The sequence below is a fragment of the Canis lupus genome, chromosome 5, assembly GCF_011100685.1.
Source record: "Canis lupus familiaris isolate Mischka breed German Shepherd chromosome 5, alternate assembly UU_Cfam_GSD_1.0, whole genome shotgun sequence".
Classification (NCBI taxonomy): Eukaryota; Metazoa; Chordata; class Mammalia; order Carnivora; family Canidae; genus Canis; species Canis lupus.
This window is the reverse complement of record NC_049226.1, coordinates 8,191,085-8,209,278: the sequence shown is the minus strand read 5'-3', so window position 1 is coordinate 8,209,278 and position 18,194 is coordinate 8,191,085. Positions and strand designations below refer to the sequence as shown.

The 18,194-nt window shown below is 58.8% G+C and overlaps 2 protein-coding genes across 4 annotated transcripts in view; both read left to right on the top strand.

Annotated features, from left to right (window-relative positions):
• The window catches only part of DCPS (decapping enzyme, scavenger), a 43,908-nt gene extending 36,515 nt beyond the window's left edge, over window positions 1-7,393 (top strand). The window contains exons 5-6 of one of the 2 annotated variants that reach the window (XM_038535688.1): window positions 1,240-1,350; window positions 6,636-7,393. In XM_038535688.1, coding sequence (XP_038391616.1) covers window positions 1,240-1,350; window positions 6,636-6,704 — 180 coding nt within the window. In that variant the 3' untranslated portion in view covers window positions 6,705-7,393. Of the gene's footprint in view, window positions 1-1,239; window positions 1,351-3,389; window positions 3,805-6,635 lie in introns of those variants that run through there. The other variant, XM_038535687.1, reaches the window with a different exon arrangement.
• A 3,972-nt stretch (window positions 7,394-11,365) lies between these two features.
• ST3GAL4 (ST3 beta-galactoside alpha-2,3-sialyltransferase 4) overlaps window positions 11,366-18,194 on the top strand; it is a 32,087-nt gene continuing 25,258 nt past the window's right edge. Inside the window, exon 1 of one of the 2 annotated variants that reach the window (XM_038535683.1) lies at window positions 11,366-11,421. The gene's annotated coding sequence lies outside the window, so the exon portion shown is untranslated. The remainder of the gene's footprint in view (window positions 11,422-18,194) is intronic. The other variant, XM_038535679.1, reaches the window with a different exon arrangement.

Here is an 18,194-nt window from a genome sequence, read left to right as displayed (position 1 = left end):
TTAGTTAGGCACAGCTTAGCTGTTTGCTGGGAGGTTCCCACGGGGCTCATCTGTAGCAGGTCTGAGGCAGAGAGCCCAGACCGTTGGAACTCCAGCAGAGAAGCATGTCTATGGGATGAAGAGACTATGTTGGCATGAAGAGGCACAGTTGGACAACAGGCACCATATGGGAAACCTCCTTCTTGGTTTTCAAACTGAGCCCCTTGGGGATTTGGTTAGGCAACTCATGGTCCCCAGATTATCCCCGGGAGAAACGTAGCAGCTCAGGCTGCCCAGCCGAGTGCTGCGGGGTCCCCTCCAAGCCTTGCTCCATGGAGCCCTGGTGTCTGGGGCCGGCCTTGCTCATGGATGTGTGATCATCAGCCAGGCCAAGGGTTTGAGTGAGCAGGGAGGGGTGGGAAGGTTTTCTGGGCAGAGGAAGAGTTCGTTTGCCTTCTGGCACAAGATCTTGTTGACTTTGGTTCTTCGCACTGTTGTAACCTCCAGATTTTCAGCCAGGCGCTGTTTTCAGGAAGGACGGCAGGAAGGGTGCTCTGTGGGTCCTGTGCTACGGGAAGAGAGAAAAAGATTTAGCACTGTGCTCTGCTCAGTCCCTCTTCACCCTTCAGGTCATTCTACACCCCTTCCCCTGCTCTGGACGCCCGACAAATCAAGTTACTTGCTCTCTCCTTCACATGCTCTATACTTTCTTGCCTCTGAGCCTTTGCTTTCACTGTTCCTCCTCCCTGAATGCCCTTTCTCTAAATACTGCCTCTCCTTTAAGACTTGGATCCCCTGCCTCCTCTTCCAGGAAGCCTGTCTGGATCACCCTCGCTAGTCTTTCCTTCTTTTTTTCTGTACATCACTTTATGTCTTATAGTAGCTACTTACATACATGCTTTTAGCCCATTGACTCTTGTGGGGGGGAAGAGTTGTCCTTGGCCCTTACTTGAACCCTCTCCTCCCACCACCACATCAGCTCTGTGAGTATATAAATACTCCCATATGATATTCTTTAGTAGGGAGAATAAATAAAAGTTCTGTCCTTAGACTGTCCCACTCTCCCCAGGCTTGTGGAGGCCCCCATGGCCTGGGGGTCGGGCCTGCCGCGGGCTTCCCAGGATTGCCTGTGGCTGGCACCGTGGCAGGCCTGGGGGCAGGCGCTTCTTGGCTTCCATGAGGGATTGACTCCAGGATCGGCTGCCTCCTCTGGCTCTGTCCGTCGCTGAGCATAGTTTACCCCTGCCGATCTCTGCACAGCTCGATGACCTGTACCTGATTGCCATCTGCCATCGCCGGGGCATCAGATCGCTTCGGGACCTTACTCCAGAGCACCTGCCGCTGCTCAGGAACATCCTCCGGGAGGGCCAGGTGAGTTGCCCTCGCCAAATCCACACGGAAGCCCAGAGGATTTCTTTTTTAAAAGATTTTACTTATTTATTCATGAGACAGAGAGAGAAGGAGAGACACAGGCAGAGGGAGAAGCAGGCTCCATGCAGGGAGCCCGATGTGGGACTCGATCCTGGGACCTGGGATCATGACCTCAGCCAAAGGCAGATGCTCAACCACAGAGCCATGCAGGTGCCCCAAGCCCAGGAATTCTAGTCCCATTCCAGTGTGTTCTCTGGCCACTTTCTTCACCCTTCACAGAAGTCCTCTGTGAAAGGGCTTCTCTCTGGATGCCCGTCCCAGGACCCTGTGGAGGTCCTTAGATGGACTCACAAGGCCTTTGTCTCCTGGTCCTGCCCTTCCCTCCAGCTCTAACTTTCAGCCACCTTTCCTCTGCCTGGGTTCCTGCTTTGCCTCCCTGCCTTCCTCCTGTAGGTTTCTTTAGGGGCCCCCTCCCCTCCCAGGGTCCCGTGTCTGCTCATGTCAGCCACATCACACCAGACGTGTTTCTCGGGCATTTGGGTCTTGGGTCCCCGGCTCCGATGTGTGTACACACGTACCTCCTCATCTGCCCCGAGGCCAGGGCCTGAGTTCTGTAGCCCCTTGGCCTTCTGGGGCACCTTGTATGGGAATATTTGTTGAATCACACGAAGGAGGTGGGGAAAGAGAGTCTGGAATCTTGGGTTGTGGTCTTGGTTCTGACTGTCTGACCCTCACCACCTGAGTGACTCTGGGCAGGACTCATCATCTCACCTCCCTAGGCTCGGGATGTGGATGAGACGCTGCCAAATCCCATTCTGGGGGGCGGTTCTCAGCCTCTTCTCTGCTCAGACATTCAGCGTTGCTGCTGGGCCCAGCAGTCACCAGGGTGCCCAGCCAGGAGCAAAGCTTGTGGCTCTGCAGTGGGCCTGGGGGAAGGGCTTTCCTGGACCTGCTCTTTGCTGACCTCTGGACCCCAGCTGCCGCACCACTGCGCCCTCCCCGGCCTTCTCCCTCCTGTCTGCCCACATCGCTGCCTCTCCGGCCACCTGTCTCTTTTTGGAGTCATTCATTTCTCTCCTGAAACAGCTTCTGGATGGCGGAGTGGCGTCTTTCTCTCAGGGAGATGCTGGGCCTCCACTTCACCTGCCCTGGCAGCTGGGGCAGCCTCGCCCAGACAGGCCAGCAGCACTTATCCCCGGAAGGCCTTTCGGTGCCCTGGCCCTGGCCTCACATCCCCCAGGCAGAGTTCCAAGTGCAGGATGTAATTGTGAGGTGTATCTTGAGCCCAGTGGGGCCCTCGTCTTTTTCTCTTAGCCTCTGACCACCTCAGGGATTCACTGGAGTCTCATGTTAAAGCCAAGCCTCGGAGGCTCCTAAAGGGGAATTTGGTTGAAAAGCCGTAGCCCTGAGCAGGGTGGGGGGTGGGTGGAGGGAGCCGGGGTCAGAGTCAATGCTTTTTTCTCTTCCCCCAGGAGTCCGTGAGACCTTCCCTGGGTCTTGAAGGGGTGGCCCTTCCCGTGTGCCCTGCCCACCTTCTCTTTCCCACCAAGCCTCGGCTCAGCCCCATCCCTGTCACCCTTGCTCCCCAGCTCCTCTCTTTTCTTTGCCAAGAGGGGGTATAAGCCTCCCTCCCACCTGCTTACTGACTGCAGTCTGCATCCCGCCAGCCAGGGGGAGGATAGTCACTATGGTCTTGGACACCTGGGGCCTGTCCTTAGGCACTGGGACTTCTAGACTCCCAGCAGTGATTGTGGGAGGAGCTTCAGTGTTTTATCCAGGTTTGAGCCTTAACGGAAGCCACCGTTCCCTTCATTTGCGAGAAAAGACTCTGCTTAGCCGTTCTCACCTGCTTTTGTTGATGCCCCAGAACAGAAGGCAGGGACCTGTAGCAAACAGTGGGGAAGGAGCTGTCCAGAGGGTTTTTATCAGGTGTCCAGAGGCCAATCAGGGATCAGGGCCAGAGCAGGGGCCTGGGGCTGCGGGCCTGTGGGCAGCTCAGTGACCCCTCCTCCCCTCCTGCCACTCCCCTTCCTCATCAGGAAGCCATCCTGCAGCGCTACCAGGTGAGGGGAGACCGCCTCCGTGTGTACCTGCACTACCTGCCCTCCTACTACCACCTGCACGTGCACTTCACAGCTCTGGGCTTCGACGCCCCAGGCTCAGGGGTGGAGCGGGCCCATCTGTTAGCAGATGTGATCGAGAACCTGGAGTGTGACCCGGAGCACTACCAGCGGCGCACCCTCACCTTTGCCCTCAGGGCTGATGACCCCCTGCTCAGGCTCCTGCAGGAGGCCCAGAAGAGCTGAGTCCACCCAGGGGCTGTCAGGAGAAGAACGCCCAGGTGTGGCATCGGAGGAGGGACCTCGGGGGTTTTTAACACCAAGTGAGTTTTTTAAAAAACGTATTTTGTACTGGCTCCTTCCTAGTATGTGAATAAAGTCCTGGTCTCCTTCCGTGTGGACTGATGGCCCTGGCTGGGGGAGGCAGGTGGAGTGAGCAGAACGGGGTCAGAAGATCCTGAGAAAGGAGCCGCATCTGGGGCGGTGGCCCCCGCTGACCTGGGAGCGGCCACGGGCTTTCCACAGATCCCAGTAAGCACCATCCCTGGTGGTTTCTGTGTCCTGGGTCCCTCAGGATCTCTCTCTGCCTCCCGCCCTTCCTACTCTGCTCTCACGTCCTCCTTCCTCCTTCCCCTTTTCCGTATCTTCCTAATGGTTTTCAAGGCCCACGTGTCCAGGAGTTCCCCCAAAAAACCAAAGACAAAAACTTTCTGGAAGGAATGTATAGTTTTTGACAGCGCTTCCTCTTCCCATCCCCAGAATTGCGGTCGCACCTCCCGTGCGTGAGTCAGCGCTGCCCCTTAACTTCTTGTTGACAAGAATGAAGGATTGCTGCCTGGAAGTGGGAGGCTTTTAGTAGGAATCAGATGATGCAAGCCCCCAAAAGCTTGCCTTTGCCTCTGGTATTTGGTCAGCAAGCCCCTGGCCTTGAGTTTGTTATCTGGGCAGGAAGACAACACAGACTCACACAGCAGCCAGAAAGACCAAATACAAAACAGCCTGTCAACGAGGGCAAACCGATAGGGTCGTGGGGACCAGAGCTCCAGGGGGCTCGGATTCGAGGTGTGACCAGCGACTCGGGGCCCTGTTCACAGACTCTGGAGGCCAGGAAGGGGCTCCCAAGCATCTGAGGCTGGTGGCTTATGGTGGTGACACCTACCCCTGCTTCACCCGCACAGGGACACAGGTGCACACACGAGGGCACGCACTTGAGCACATGAGGCCCCTGTTTCAGCACAGAGGACAGATCTGTCCCACGGCTGGAGGGAGGCTGGCTTTGCTGGTTTGTCCCTTGGCCCCGCTGGATCATGCTTCCTGGAGCGGAGGGGGGGGGTGGACAGGATGTTGGGTTCTGCTAAGTGATGAGAGGGAAGACGCTGAAGGCCGGGGTGGCTCTTCCTCTGCAATCCCGGGGATGGAGAGGGGACCAGGGGACAGTTCAGAGTCAAAGGTTTATTAAGCAGCATATTGTGGGCCAAGGGCTGCCCTAGAGGCCGCTGGTGAACAATCCCTCCTCCGTAACCTTGGACCAGACCCTGGGAGTCCCTGAGCCGTTTGTAAAAGGGCTCGGGGATCATCCATGAAGCGTCCTGCTGCGTAAAGGGAACACGTGATAGTGTTGCTTTACGGTAAACTTGGACTTACTGAGCGACTCTTAAGCTAGACGGTGCTTTAAATGTTGGGAAAACAAAGCTCCTACCCTCCGGGCTACTGGGGCAGCCAGCCAGGCGAACGTAGGAGTAAGAGGGCCACACCAGGAGCTGGGAGCTACCTTGGGAATAGGTATGTGGGAGAGGCTGGTACGAGGAGCCTCTGAGGCTGGTAGGAGGACAGAGGAACGGGCCTGTAGGGCCACAGCCGCCCAGCTCCTGTCCTGGGAGAAGGCCGGCTCCCGGAGAGCCGCCTGCCTGCCCCCCGAGCGGGAGAAGCAGATGGGGGAAGCTGTGGGGAGAAGCTGAAGGCAGCTCATTGCAACTCAAGGGCCTCTCTAAGACCCAAGCTTTCTGACCACACCTGGCACTTCCTGTCAGTTCTGCGGAGTCTCTGTTCCCAGGGGCCACGTGCAGCTCCCTCCACCTCAGACCTCGTGGGCCTGCAGCAGGGGGCAGCAACTGCCCCCCAACCAGGGCTCTCCCCTCAAGTAAAGGGACCCCACTCAGTCCAGGTCTCCTGGTTCGCGGTCCAGGGGATGCAGAGTGAGAGCTACCCCTCTCTGCCCGAGCTTTCTTCTTTTCTTTTCTTTTTTTTTAAAGTTTTTATTTATACATGACAGACACAGGCAGAGGAGAAGCAGGCTCCCTGCAGAGAGCCCAATGTGGGATCCCTGGATCACGCCCTGAGCTGAAGTCCGATGCTCAACCGCTGAGCCACCCAGGCATCCCTTCTTTTCTTTTTGTTTAAGATTTTTATTTATTTTAGGGGATCCCTGGGTGGCTCAGCAGTTGAGCACCTGTCTTTGGCCCAGGGCGTGGTCCTGGAGTCCCAGGATCGAGTCCCACATCGGGCTCCCTGCTTCTCCCTCTGCCTGCCTCTACCTCTCCCTCTTCTCTCTGTGTATCTCATGAATAAATAAGTAAAATCTTTAAAAAAATAAAAGACTTGTATTTATTTTAGAGAGATGAGAACGAGGGCATAAGTGGAGCAGAGGGAGAGGGAGTGAGAATCCCAAGATGACTCAGAGCTGAGCTCAGAGCCCAATGTGGCGGGACTCGATCCCACGACCTGAACCCAAACCAAGTTGGACGCTTAGCTGACTGTGCCACCCAGGAGCCCCTGCCCTAGCTTTCCTCTTCTTTTTTTTTTTAAGATTTTTATTTATTTACTCAAGAGAGACACAGAGAGAGAAAGAGAGACAGAGACACAGGCAGAGGGAGAAGCAGGCTCCATGCAGGGAGCCTGGTGTGGGACTCAATCCCAGGTCTCCAGGATTGCACCCTGGGCCGAAGGCAGCGCTAAACTGCTGAGCCGGGATCCCTGGGTGGTGCAGCGGTTTAGCGCCTGCCTTTGGCCCAGGGCGCGATCCTGGAGACCCGGGATCGAATCCCACGTCGGGCTTCCGGTGCCTGGAGCCTGCTTCTCCCTCTGCCTGTGTCTCTGCCTCTCTCTCTCTCTCTCTCTCTCTCTGTCTCTGTGTGACTTATCATAAATAAAAAAAAATAAAATAAAAAATAAACTGCTGAGCCACCAGGGCTGCCCCCTAACTTTTCTCTTGATGCCACTTTGCAGAACCCCATATCCTGTCTCCCCCGAGAAAACTTCCTGAGCAAGATCCAGTGTCCCTTGACCCCACCTTAACCAGCAAGCAAAGGCCAGCGCCTCTGGCAGCATGATCCATCTGTCCTGCATGTGCAAAGAATGCCTCTGTGTCGTTCCCACCCCCCGCCCCCCTGCGTGTGTGATGTGTCCCTGCCCTGCTGGAGCAGTGGTACAGGTCACCCTTCCCAGAAAAATCCTGGACGCGGCCACAACTGGCTGTCAGCCCCCAGTACTTGGCCTACTATCTCCTCTGCGTGGCCTGAGAAGGAAGGAAGCATTTTGGAGGCATGACTGCTATTGTTCCTTGGCTCCTCTCATTTTGCCCAAAAGTTTCCTCATAGAGCAAAACTGCCGAGTGTCGTGGATTTGTCAACATTCCTTCCTGAAGCCGAGAAAACATTCCGGAACAAGTTGGACATGTAAGCTCCGCTCTGCAGTGTCTCTGTTGAACACAGATCCCGGTACTGAGAAATAAATCAAGAAACATTTATGTACAAAGTAATATTTGAAACTGTTTCTCCTGTAATACTTCCACCTCCAAAACATTTTAGCCTGTCTCTTCCTGAATACACTGGTGTAGGCCTGCCAATTCTTCCTTCTCAGAAAGGGCAAAAATCTTCATTCCAAACATGTTAAATAATGTCCCTTTTTAAAGAAGATGGTAGTAATGGATCGTGATTGTTTTTAAAATATCCTCACTCAGCAAAATAAATGTTGGCAACCCTGTGTTTGTTCAAGTGCTATTACTAGTGAGACAGTATTAGCTTCTGAAATCTAATCTAACTTCAAACTTGAAGTTACCATGTTTTAACCATTTAAAGAATAAGCAGGGACTGAATCAGGTTTTTTTTTTTCTTTATTCTTATTTATTTACTCATGAGAGACAGACAGAGAGGCAGAGACACAGGCAGAAGGAGAAGCAGGCTCCCTGTGGGGATCCCAATGCGGGACTGGATCCCGGGACCCCAGGATCACATCCTGAGCAGAAGGCAGAGGCTCAACCACTGAGCCACCCAGGGGTCCCAACTGAATCGGTTTAAAGTGTTTCTGAATTCAGTACACAGGGTTTGCACATCTACCCTACTTTTTTTAATAAGGGAGAATCTGGAGCTTATGATTTAGTGAGGACCACAGGCATTAATTACGCAGTCATTACAAGAGCGGTGAATGCTTTCAGAAAAGCAGAGGGGGCTGTGAGACCTTAGGCAAAGCGAAGCCAGATTTCTAGGCTAAACTTGATAGCTGAACGGCCTACACAGGCAGAGGCCCGGCAGTTAGGGAGACCATGGCCCGGCACGCTGGGACCTCGAGCCAAGCTTCTAGCGTGAGCACACGTGCCCTGGTCAGGGGGCGCCTGGCTGGCTCGGTCAGTTGAGTGTCTGCCTTTTGGCTCAGGTCCTGATCCTGGGGTCCTGGGATGGAGCCCCCATGTCTGGCTCTCTGCTTGTCAGAGAGACTGCTGCTCCCTCTCTGCCTGCTGCTCCCCCGTGTGTGCTGTCAAAAAAATAAATAAAATCTTAAAACAAACAAAAAAAAAGAAGAAGAAAACTGACCAGTTTGTCCTTTAGGACCACGATGAAGAAATGAAGGTCAAAGCTAAGGGCAAGCATCCGAGAGGCAGTGTGGTCAGATGGCTCTGCCATAGACTCTGCACCATCCCCCAGGGAGGAGTGTGGGCACGTTGCATAACTGGCTACCAAATTAGGTATGAAAAGAGTGTCCACCATGAGGGGTTTGTGGGGATTAAAGAACATTTTGTGGACAGAGTAGAGACTGGGTAAATGGTAGCTATTTTTCTACTGTGAGAAGGACCACAGAGGATGTAACCAGAGATATTTGGGCTAGATATTAAAAAGAACTTCCTCCTTAGAAGGGCCCTGAAATCCTAGATTATGCGGTGGAGGCACAACAACCCAGTGACTTTTGGGCAAAAAGCAAACCATAAACTATCTGTGGTTAATTGATTGTGGCCCTACGCAGAGGCAAGGGCTACGCACAATGACTTCTTGGGATCTCTTCCAGCGTAAAGGTTCCTGGAATGCCTTGGCCTACCGGCAGGTTTCTAAGACTACAACAGTGATGTCCTCTGCTATTGAGAACCCTGGGAACAGCTCAGCTCTGTGGTCCGGCCATATAAATCTGATAAAAATAGGAGCTGAAATACCCTCCCAGAGTTGCTATTTTTAAAAGCGTCTGAGATGCTGGATTGGGTTTATTTCCTCCTCACACGGCATCTTGCTGTTCCCTCCTCCTGGTGGGCAGGATGCTAACGTGGCACATGTGAGGGACAGGAGCCAGAAGCCTGTGAGGCACATTTGTCGAGCGGCTCCGTGCCTCCTACCCACACCCACTGCCTGCCAAGGAGGAGCCTCCGGGGGCCAGGGCTTCCCCAGCCCGACATGCACCTGCCCCTGCCGTGCCCCTCGCTCCGCTGCCTCTCCCCTCTGCTCCTGAGGCCCCTCTGGTTGCCCCACTTCCTCCACAGTGGAGACGGAGCCAGAGAGGTAGAAGGAGGCAGAGGACTAAGGAATGGAAACAGCATGGCTCAAAAGGGGCCATAAATGCAGACCACTGCTTGTCAGTTCGTCTTGCCCTGTCCTTGGCGCAGGAAGGACAGTCCCAAGGAGCCAAATCCCAGCTTGCTCTGTCGCATTGCCTCTTCTTGCTTAGCGACTTGCAGTGTCTTGTGAGGGTGCAAGATGCTGGGTGGTGCTCAGAAGTTTCCAGAGCCCCCACCTGGGATCAAAAGGCACCAGAACTGCGTCCCTCCTGCTCCACTGATGATACGGCTTCTAGGCAGCTAGCTAAGCATCTGGTTGTGTCATTAAGAAACCGAAGGGGAAAGATTATGAGTAAGCACATTGTGGCCTAAGGGGAGGAGTCAGAATAACAGCTTCTGGGCACCCAGTGACCAGGCCTGGGATAAGCTAGGGGAGGGTTGGGGAAGGGGGGGGGGGGCTGAATACTCCTATAGGCTAGAGAAGGGATGCCACTTGCATAACGTAACACACGCTTACACAGCACGCTGTACTCTCAGAGCAAGTTCCTGTCCACTACCTAATTTAATACCAACAATACCCTTTGACTAAACATAAGTCATTTCCACTTTTCTTTATTTAGTAAGAAAACTAAAGCAATTTAGGGACAGAGGTAGATTCGGGAGTCGGGTCTCCAGGAGTGAGTTAGTCCTTCAGTTCTACTCGCTGGCCGAGTGAAGTTTACGTGGGTCACAGCAAGAAATGCAAACTGTGTTTAGATCTGTGTTAGATCTCAAAGAGTTAGCAAAGTTGAGGATTCTCAGTTTAGCTCGGCCAGACTCACCTACGTGCTTTGACTCTCTTTGGGCCAGTTTTCCTGGCTGTTACACACAGAGGATATCCCCATTTTCCCTTGACTTGCTCAGGGCAAGGACTTTGGTTACTGGATTCTTTCCACTTAGCTTAGTTCAGGCCTGGAGCTGGCACGAGGTAAGTATTTGTTGACTGAATGCTTGACAGACCAAGTCAAAGGCACCACTCAAACATAACTGAGTCAGGCATCGGTGGAATGCACGAAGAACCTCTGTGCGAGGTGTGATCGAGAATGGAACAGTCACCTGTGGAAGAACCCAGAGGCCGACTCTGTTCACCCAAGCCCTCCCACAGAGCCTCCGGAGGTATCTGTTCTCAGCAAATCAGCCCCCCAGTTTCATCTGAAGTGAACCTGGAGCTGGCGCTCCTCTGAAGCCCCTGTGCACTTGCTGTTACTCACGCCTCACGCTTAGTCACATCCTGTCTTGCCTTACCCTTGAGCAGAAGTCCACTGTGAGCATCCCCTCCGAGGCTGCACGGTAAGCTTCCTGGAGACAGGCACTGGGTCTCAGCCTTTGCTCGAGCGGCTGGAGCCACGAGTCGCCCGCCGGAGGGAGGAGCCGCTCACCTACTAAGGAGAGGGCCCGGAGGGCCGGAGGGCCGTGGACTTCTCCACTACTGTTTCTGGGCCTGCGCACTTCCCAGGCTTGCTCGGGGGTGCCCGAGCCCAAGCAAGTAGGGTCTGGAGCCCGGCTGGGTCGCCCCTGGCGACAGGATGCCTGGCGCCTTCTCTAAGGAACAGAAACCGAGCAGCTTTCTCCAGGCCAAAGGTGTGCAGAAGAGGGGTGCCGAGGGTGCAGCCTGGGAGCTGCAGGTGCAAAGGCCCAGGAGGGGCCCGGGGAGGGCGGGGCTCCCGGAACCGGCGCCCCTCTTGCGTGCCTCGCTTGGCCGAGTGATGGAGGGACGCGCTCACCACGTGGGAGAGCGGAGAACCCTTTGTCGGGGCTCATTGTTCCCAGGAGAGTGTGCGGGGCTGCGCCGGCCCCTCCGCCGTGGCTCCCGCGCCCCCCCGCCCCCGCGGCCCCCGCGGCCCCCACCCGGCCCAGGCCCGCGGGCGTCGCCCCCGCCCCGCCCCGCCCCGCCCCGCCCCGCGCCCCAGCGCCCCAGCTCTTCCTCCTCCGCCGCCGCCGCCGCCGCCTCCCCGCCCTTCCTCCGCCCGCTCCCCGGAGTCGGCGCCCCGGCCGTGTGCGCAAGCGTGTCCGGCCCCTTCCCCGCCCCCGCCCGGGCCGGGCCCCCGCCTCCCCGCAGGCGGCCTCGCCCGCTGCCAGGCCGGCCCGCGCCCGGGACAGGGACAGGGACCGGCCGAGCCGCGCCGTCGCCGCCGCCGCCGCCGCCGCCGCCAGCCCGCGCGCCTAGCGGATCCAGCCCCGCGCCGCGCCCCGCCCCGCCCCGCTCCACCCGCGGGGGTGAGTACGCGGCGGCCCACGGGCCCGGGGGAGGGGGGAGGAGGGGAGGGGAGGGGAGGGGGGGCGCCGCGCCGACCGGTCCCTGGGCCCCGCGCCCTCCCCGCCGCGCCCCGCGCCCCCCGCCCGCGCCCTCCCCGCCGCGCGCCCCCCGCGCCCCCCGCGCCCTCCCCGCCGCGCCCCCCGCCCCGCGCCCCCACCCCCGCGCCCTCCTCGCCGCGCCCCCCGCCCCCCGCCCTGCGCCCCCCGCGCCCCCCGCCCCGCGCCCTCCCCGCCGCGCCCCCCGCCCTGCGCCCCCCGCGCCCCCCGCCCCGCGCCCTCCCCGCCGCGGCGACGGGCACTGGGCGGCCGGCACGTGGGCGCAGCGCGGGGCGGGCCGGGCCGGGCCGGGGCGGCCGCAGCCCCGGACCCCTTTCTCGGGAGGGTTTTCGCGGGAAGCCGGTGCTCTGCCCTGCCGCGCAGCGAGCGCCCCGGGATGGTCCTTCTCCCCGGAAAGTTTGCCGCCCCCACCCCGCGCCCCGCGCGCGGACGCGTCCCCGCCCTCAGCATCCTCCGAGCGCCGGCGCCGGGCACAGCCGCCCCGTGGAGTGCGGGGGTCCGCGGGGGTCCGCGGGGGCTGGAGGAGATGACAGGCTGCGCCGGGCACCCGTGTGCGGGAGTCGCAAGGTCGCGGGGCAGGCCCGGGGTGCAGGACAGCGCCCCGCGTAGTGGGGTCTCCGGGCCCAGGCCGTGCCTCCGAGCCGCCTGGGGGCGGGGGGCGGGGGGCGGCTGTGCCCCGGTGCCCTTGCCCGCAGCCACCTCCTGCCCGCCCGGAGTCGCCGACATGTCTGCCAGGACTGCCCACTCGGCTCGCAGTCTCGGGGAAGCTGGGTCCCGGCGATCCGAGGCCTCTCTGTGGCGCCCACCGGGTCCCCCGGGGCCCGGCTTAGGGGGCTCCCGCCGCAGGGCTGGGGGCGCTTCTAGGCCGCGTGCAGGGGCTCAGCCGCGCTGGCCCGACCTCACGGCCACCCCCAGGCCGGCACCCCTCGGGCGCCCCGGGGAAGCCTGTGCTTCCCACGGCTGGAGGCCGGCGCGCGTGGAAGCCAAGTTGAGGCTGAGTTAGTCCCCGCGGAGCCCCGGGAGCCCTGGGAGCCGGCCTGCTCTGCTCAGGCCGCTGTCCCCGGCCTGCTCCCCCCGCCTTCTGGGGTGATTTCAAATAACGTTCATCTGCATTAAGTGCTTTGAAAGGTGCCTGCCCGGAGGAGGAAGCGTGTAAGTGCTGCTGGTAATGTCCCTCCCACACTCTGACCCTCCAGAGCTGCCCCGTAGGCCCAGACAGGGTGCCCGGGAGGCGCCAGCTACTCGGGAGCCTAGAACATCACCTTGTGGGGTTTTGTTTTGCTTCTCCTCTTTGCCGGAGCCGGAGCCGTGGGCGCGCTGACCTTGCTCTGCTGGAGCGCTCCCTGGGACCCCTCGCTCAGCATCATTGCCCTGCGTGGGGGAGCTCCGCTGCCCGGTGGGCCCTGGGTTTCATCTCGCAGTTGCAGGAGAGTCGGGGCCAGCTGCCCCCGCGTCTCCCCAGGCCACGCTGAGGGGGGTAGGAGGGGAGCATAGCTGGAAGAGTTTGGGAAGGCAAAGTACGAGAATCGCCTGTCTGAACGCGGGCTCAGAGGGCCTGTGTCACTCAGGCGTGGGTTACTGCTCAGGACAACAGGGACCCCCTTTCCTGCGGGCCGAGGCCCAGGCCATGGAAGCCCACTATGCCTTCTGGGCTGTCTTCCCTTCTCTCCCTCACCACCTTCTCCATCCAGAGCAGTGACTCGCGCCCCACTCCTCAGAAACAGACTTGTTTGGCCCCTCCACCCTTCCAGCCCTCTTAGGATCCAGTTTTCTGGGTAGAACCAAGAATCCGATCCTTTCTGGAACTGTAACAAATCCTGGAACCCTTCGCCAGCAGGAGCAGAGAAGTGGGACCCCCTCTCTCTGTTCCAGCTTAACCTGTGGCCATTCTGTGGTTATCTCACCCTGGCCTGGCATCTGCCTTCCATTTTGGGGCGCCCTCTCGGACCCTGCCTGGGCACATTCTCTGGGTCTCACCTCGGAGCGGCTACCCCATGGACCCATGAATTCCTCCTCTCAGAATGGCTCAAAGGCTCACACCTTCTGTCTCCGGGAAGGAGTCACTCTACCTTGGAATAATACAAAATGGTTCCAGCCCACAGGGGAGGGAGAGCTCCAGCCTCCTGAAAGGGACCCTCCGGAGCCCTGTCACAGAGCATTCCAGGGGCTGAGGGCCAGCTCTGCAGCTGGAGAGCAAGGCAGGCACCAGAACCCGGCTGAGCTCCCGAGCCCCGGGAGATGGAGCCTGGGCCCTGGACAGCAGGGTGGTCGGGTAGCCAGCGGGGGACATCCAGGACTTGGCCCTGCATGCCCACTCCTCAGCTGCCCTGTGGTTAGACATCTCCCTCTGCAGCAGCCAGCTGGTGCTTCCCTCACCCCTGGGCCCCCCCCTTCCTTCTCAGGGTCTGGGACCTTGACCTGAAACTTCTGGTTTCCTTGAGAAAATGACGAGGGTAGGCTTTTTGGAGGCTGTGGTCATTTGCTGACATCTGTCCTTTGCTCCCTTCCCAGAGGTGCTCAGCCCTTCGGCATGAGTGTTCTGAGGGCCCCTGGGTGGGCTGCTGGCCATCCCTGGCCTCAGATTCACCCCCGACCTCTGCTACATTCCCACCGTGTGTGTGTGTTTGTGTGACATTATTTATGCTAACAGATGCAGGAAGTGGTTGAATGTCGCTGCAAGTGGGAGCAGCGATGTGTTGATGCCTGGGACCCAGCCAGGTGCCACAGGGCTTCCGATTGGTGCCCCTGAGCCCAGCAGGGGCTGAGCTCTGCCACCGGGTTGCATGGGGTCGATTGCTTTTCAGGATGAGAGGGGCCAGCAGCATCCAGAACTGCAGGTCTTCTTCTAGTTTTGGCCCCTTGCCTGGGACCCGGAGACATACAGGCAGCTCCTGACACTGTTTCTGCCCACCCCACCGCTGCTGCCCTGTGTGCAGGAAGATAATGTGACGACTCTAGAATCTGAGGCCGTCGCTCCTGCCCAGCGGGGCAGAGGTACTGCTGCTAGAGCTGAGGGGAGGTGTGGGCCACCCAGAGCCGCCAGCATCCACCTAGGCCTTGAGTGTGGCAAGGCCCAGCTGCAGAAGCCCAGAAGCAGGTGTCCCTGTGTGGTAGGAGGGTGTCTTCCTCCTGCCTGGAGTTTCCCGCTGCAGCCCAGCTGAGTGGGCCAGGCACTCCGGGGTCTGGCTTTCCCGGGTCCAGTGGAGAGGACAGGACCCGTTTGCAGCGCGCTGGGCCCACACACTCTTGTTTCTGCCTTGGATCCAACCCTCCTCCAGGGTGTGGGTTCCAGGGGCTGCCGCAGTGCTCCTCGTGTCCTCTGTGCCCTCTGCCCTGTGTCCTCTGCCTGTGTGGCCTCCGTAAACACCTGTCATTTTCTTTTTTTAAGATTTTATTTATTTATTCATGAGAGACCCAGAGAGAGGCAGAGACACAGGCAGAGGGAGAAGCAGGCTCCATGCAGGGAGCCCGATGTGGAACTCGATCCCAGGACCCCAGGGTCACACCCTGGGCTGAAGGCGGCGCTAAACCGCTGAGCCACCCGTGGCTACCTAACACCTGTGCTTATAATTTAAAAAAAAAGACTTAGCAAATAACTCAAGCAAGCACCTACCCTTTGTCGGTTAAGCACATACTAAAAGCCTGGGCCCATAAGCATAACGAGAAAAAAAAAGAAAAGGTGTGCCCTACACGTTTGTATGGCTTCACATAAGCCTCCCACACCCATTCATTCAGCCTATTTATTTTATTTTATTTTATTTTATTATTTTTTTAAAAGATTTTATTTATTTATTCATGGGAGGCACAGAGAGAGACAGAGACACAGGCAGAGGGAGGAGCAGGCTCCCTGCAGGGAGCCTGCTGCGCCACTCGATCCCAGGACCTTGGGATCAAGGCAGATGTTCAACCACTGAGCCCCCCAGGCGCCCCCGTTCAGCCCACTTATAAATGAGTACGTGGAGGCTCTGCACGTTGGAACTTTGGCCAAGGTCGTAGATCATCAACAGGGACGGTTTGGAAACCTGCCCTTCCCGGCTGCACTCTTCACTGCTCCCCTAGGCTCTCCGCACCCCTCCTGGGCCTTGGGCCCCTGAAGAGGCTCAGAGGTGTGAAGGGCTTCTCAAGGCCACAGTGTGCTGGTGACAAGGCCAACCACAACCTCAGCCTCCTGGTTCCCAGCCCAGAGCCCTTGGCGCTGGCCCGAGCCCCACACGTCGCCCTGCCCGTCGGGGCTCCCTTCCCCTCAGGGTGCGGGTCAGCACTTTGCTGGGGAGCCCTCTGTGGTCCTGCAGGGCAGGGCAGGGCTGGCCGGGCGGGCCCCCTCCCTCCCCGCCCTGGCCCTCCCAGCCCCTCCGGCCCCCACCTCTCCGGCTTTCCCCCCTGTAATTGCTTCCATCTGGCCCGCCTAGCTGCGGGCTCCTAGTCCTTTGGAAATGCGGCTCCCCGGCAGCCGCCCACAGGAGGCCTCGTCCACCGACTGTGGCGACCCGTGGGGAAGGGGAGGGCCCTACAGGCCCGAGCTGCCGGGGTCGGGCCTCCCCGGGTTCCCGCTCCCGGGTCCTCCTGGACACACCGGCCTGGCCTGGCTCCCGGGGAACTCTCGCCTGCTAGCGGGGAGCCTCCCTCCGCCTCGCCCACGGGCACCCCTCCCACCCAGTATCCTTGGCCTCTTGCAGGTGACTCAGGTCTGGGTGAGGGAGGCCTGGTAGGGAGGGACAGCGGGAGGGATGTGGGGTCCGGCAAGGGCACGCTCTGGGGACAGGAGCGAGCGAGGGCCCGGGAGCCCTGGACAGGTGAGAATGGGGCCTGCCTGTTGCCTCGGTCCGGGGCATTGACTCGGCGGCGGAGCCAGCGAAGCATCCTTCTATTTTGTGTCGATAGAAAATAAACCCCGCACGTTCTCGCAGTGCACTGGATGCTCCGTTGACTGCCTTGCCTGGGGCTCTCTGGAGGCCGGGAGGGGAGGGTGCCGAGGCCGGGAGGGAGGGTGCCGGCTGGAGAGTCCCGGGAACCTGCTTCTGCCCTTGGAGGGGGCACATTCCCTATCCTGGAAGATGCTTCCGCGTAGACCGGGTGACCTTCACGGGGACGGTCCGAGGGGCACGTTCGTGGTGTGGAGCGGGTTTGAAAACTTTTAAGGTATTTTCTTCACTGAGATCTTAGGATTTTAGTGTGACCTCCAGGAACCTGCCTGTCTTGTTCGCTGCTATACTCTTCATGCCTAGAATGATTTATAGCAAATAATAAGTGCCTGGTAAATATTTGATAAATGAATGGAAGATGTAGCTTGGGTTCTTTGTGTGTGTGTGTGTGTGTTCACTGTGTTCCCTGCTCTTCTTCCTCCTTTTCTTGGGGCCACGGAAGAAAGCTGACCTTCTGACAGGTGAGCTGTTTGTCAGAGGAGGGCCTGGCTTGGCAGCCAACTGTCTCGCTTCCCCCACCCCACCCCAGGGCCTCTCGGGGCGCTGTCTGCCCCCCCAGGAGGGCATACCCATTGTCCTACCCACCCCGGACCCTTGCTTGCTCCCCTCTCCCCTCCTCAGCCCAGTCTTTGCGCAGCCTGGTCCTAATCTCCCCTCCAGTCCTGACATCTGTCCTCTCCTCCACTCGGGCCCAAGAGAGGTGTCCGCAGAGCTGGACCCCCCCAGTGTTCTCTCAGGAGGAGGGGTTCGCCCTTGTTCTTGTTTCAACCGAACTATTGCACTTTGCTTTTCCATATTGGGTTTCCACATAAAATTTCATTTCAAAGTAGGACAGAGGGTTTCCCGGCCTTCAAGAGTTTTATTTGAAAACCCCCATTCAGCCCCATTAAGACTTTTATTTTCCCAGTAGCATGCCCCATGGGTTCTCACCTCCTCCTGTCTGCTCCGTCTGTCCCCCCACTATGGCTTGGGTGCCATTGGTCACCACCTGCCTAAGTTGTGAGTGTCCTCCCACCTCCAAGCTGAGGCTCTGCTCTGGGAAGCCCGCTGGGCCACCCGGTGCACGGCCACGTCCTCCCACACGCCCCACTGCCCTCGGGTCCCCACTCCTGCCACCTGCCGGGAGGGGTGTGGGGGGAGAGGTGCCACGTTCGTCTCCTTTCTCAGCTGCCTGGCCTTGGGCCCCCAGTTTCCTCCCCCGAGGAGCTCAGGCTTCTAGACAGGAGGGCATTTCCAGGGACACCCCAGTGCGTGCAGTCCAGTACTCTGCACGCCGGCCGCTTGTCTTCTGCGAGGTGGGGCCCAGACACTGAGGAGTGTCAGACGGCTGGCCCAGCAGCCAGGGGCAGGCTGCCCGGCCGGAGCCAGCGCTGATGGCGCCCTGTCTCCTCTCCGTCTGCTCCCAAGCATGTGGGGCCTGTGACCTCGGGCAGGTGTCAGGTTGTTAACAGTTCTCCATCAGCACGCCTGTGAATTGGGCTGTGGCATCTTTACAGGTTTGGGAGGCACAAGTGAGGTAAACATTTGCAGGTTGGGAGAAGCCTCAAATGTCACCCTAGGGCAGGACCCAAGATTGTGGGTGTTCCGGGCACCTGGCACTACCCTGGCACCTGGCACCGCGCTGGCACACAATAGCCGCTCAGCAACTATTGTTTTGGCAGATGAGGTTGCTGAGACTCAACAGGTAACCTGCTGCCCAAGGTCCCCAAGCGTCTCTCCGCACAGGCAGGTGATGGTCTCAGGAGTGACCCTGGG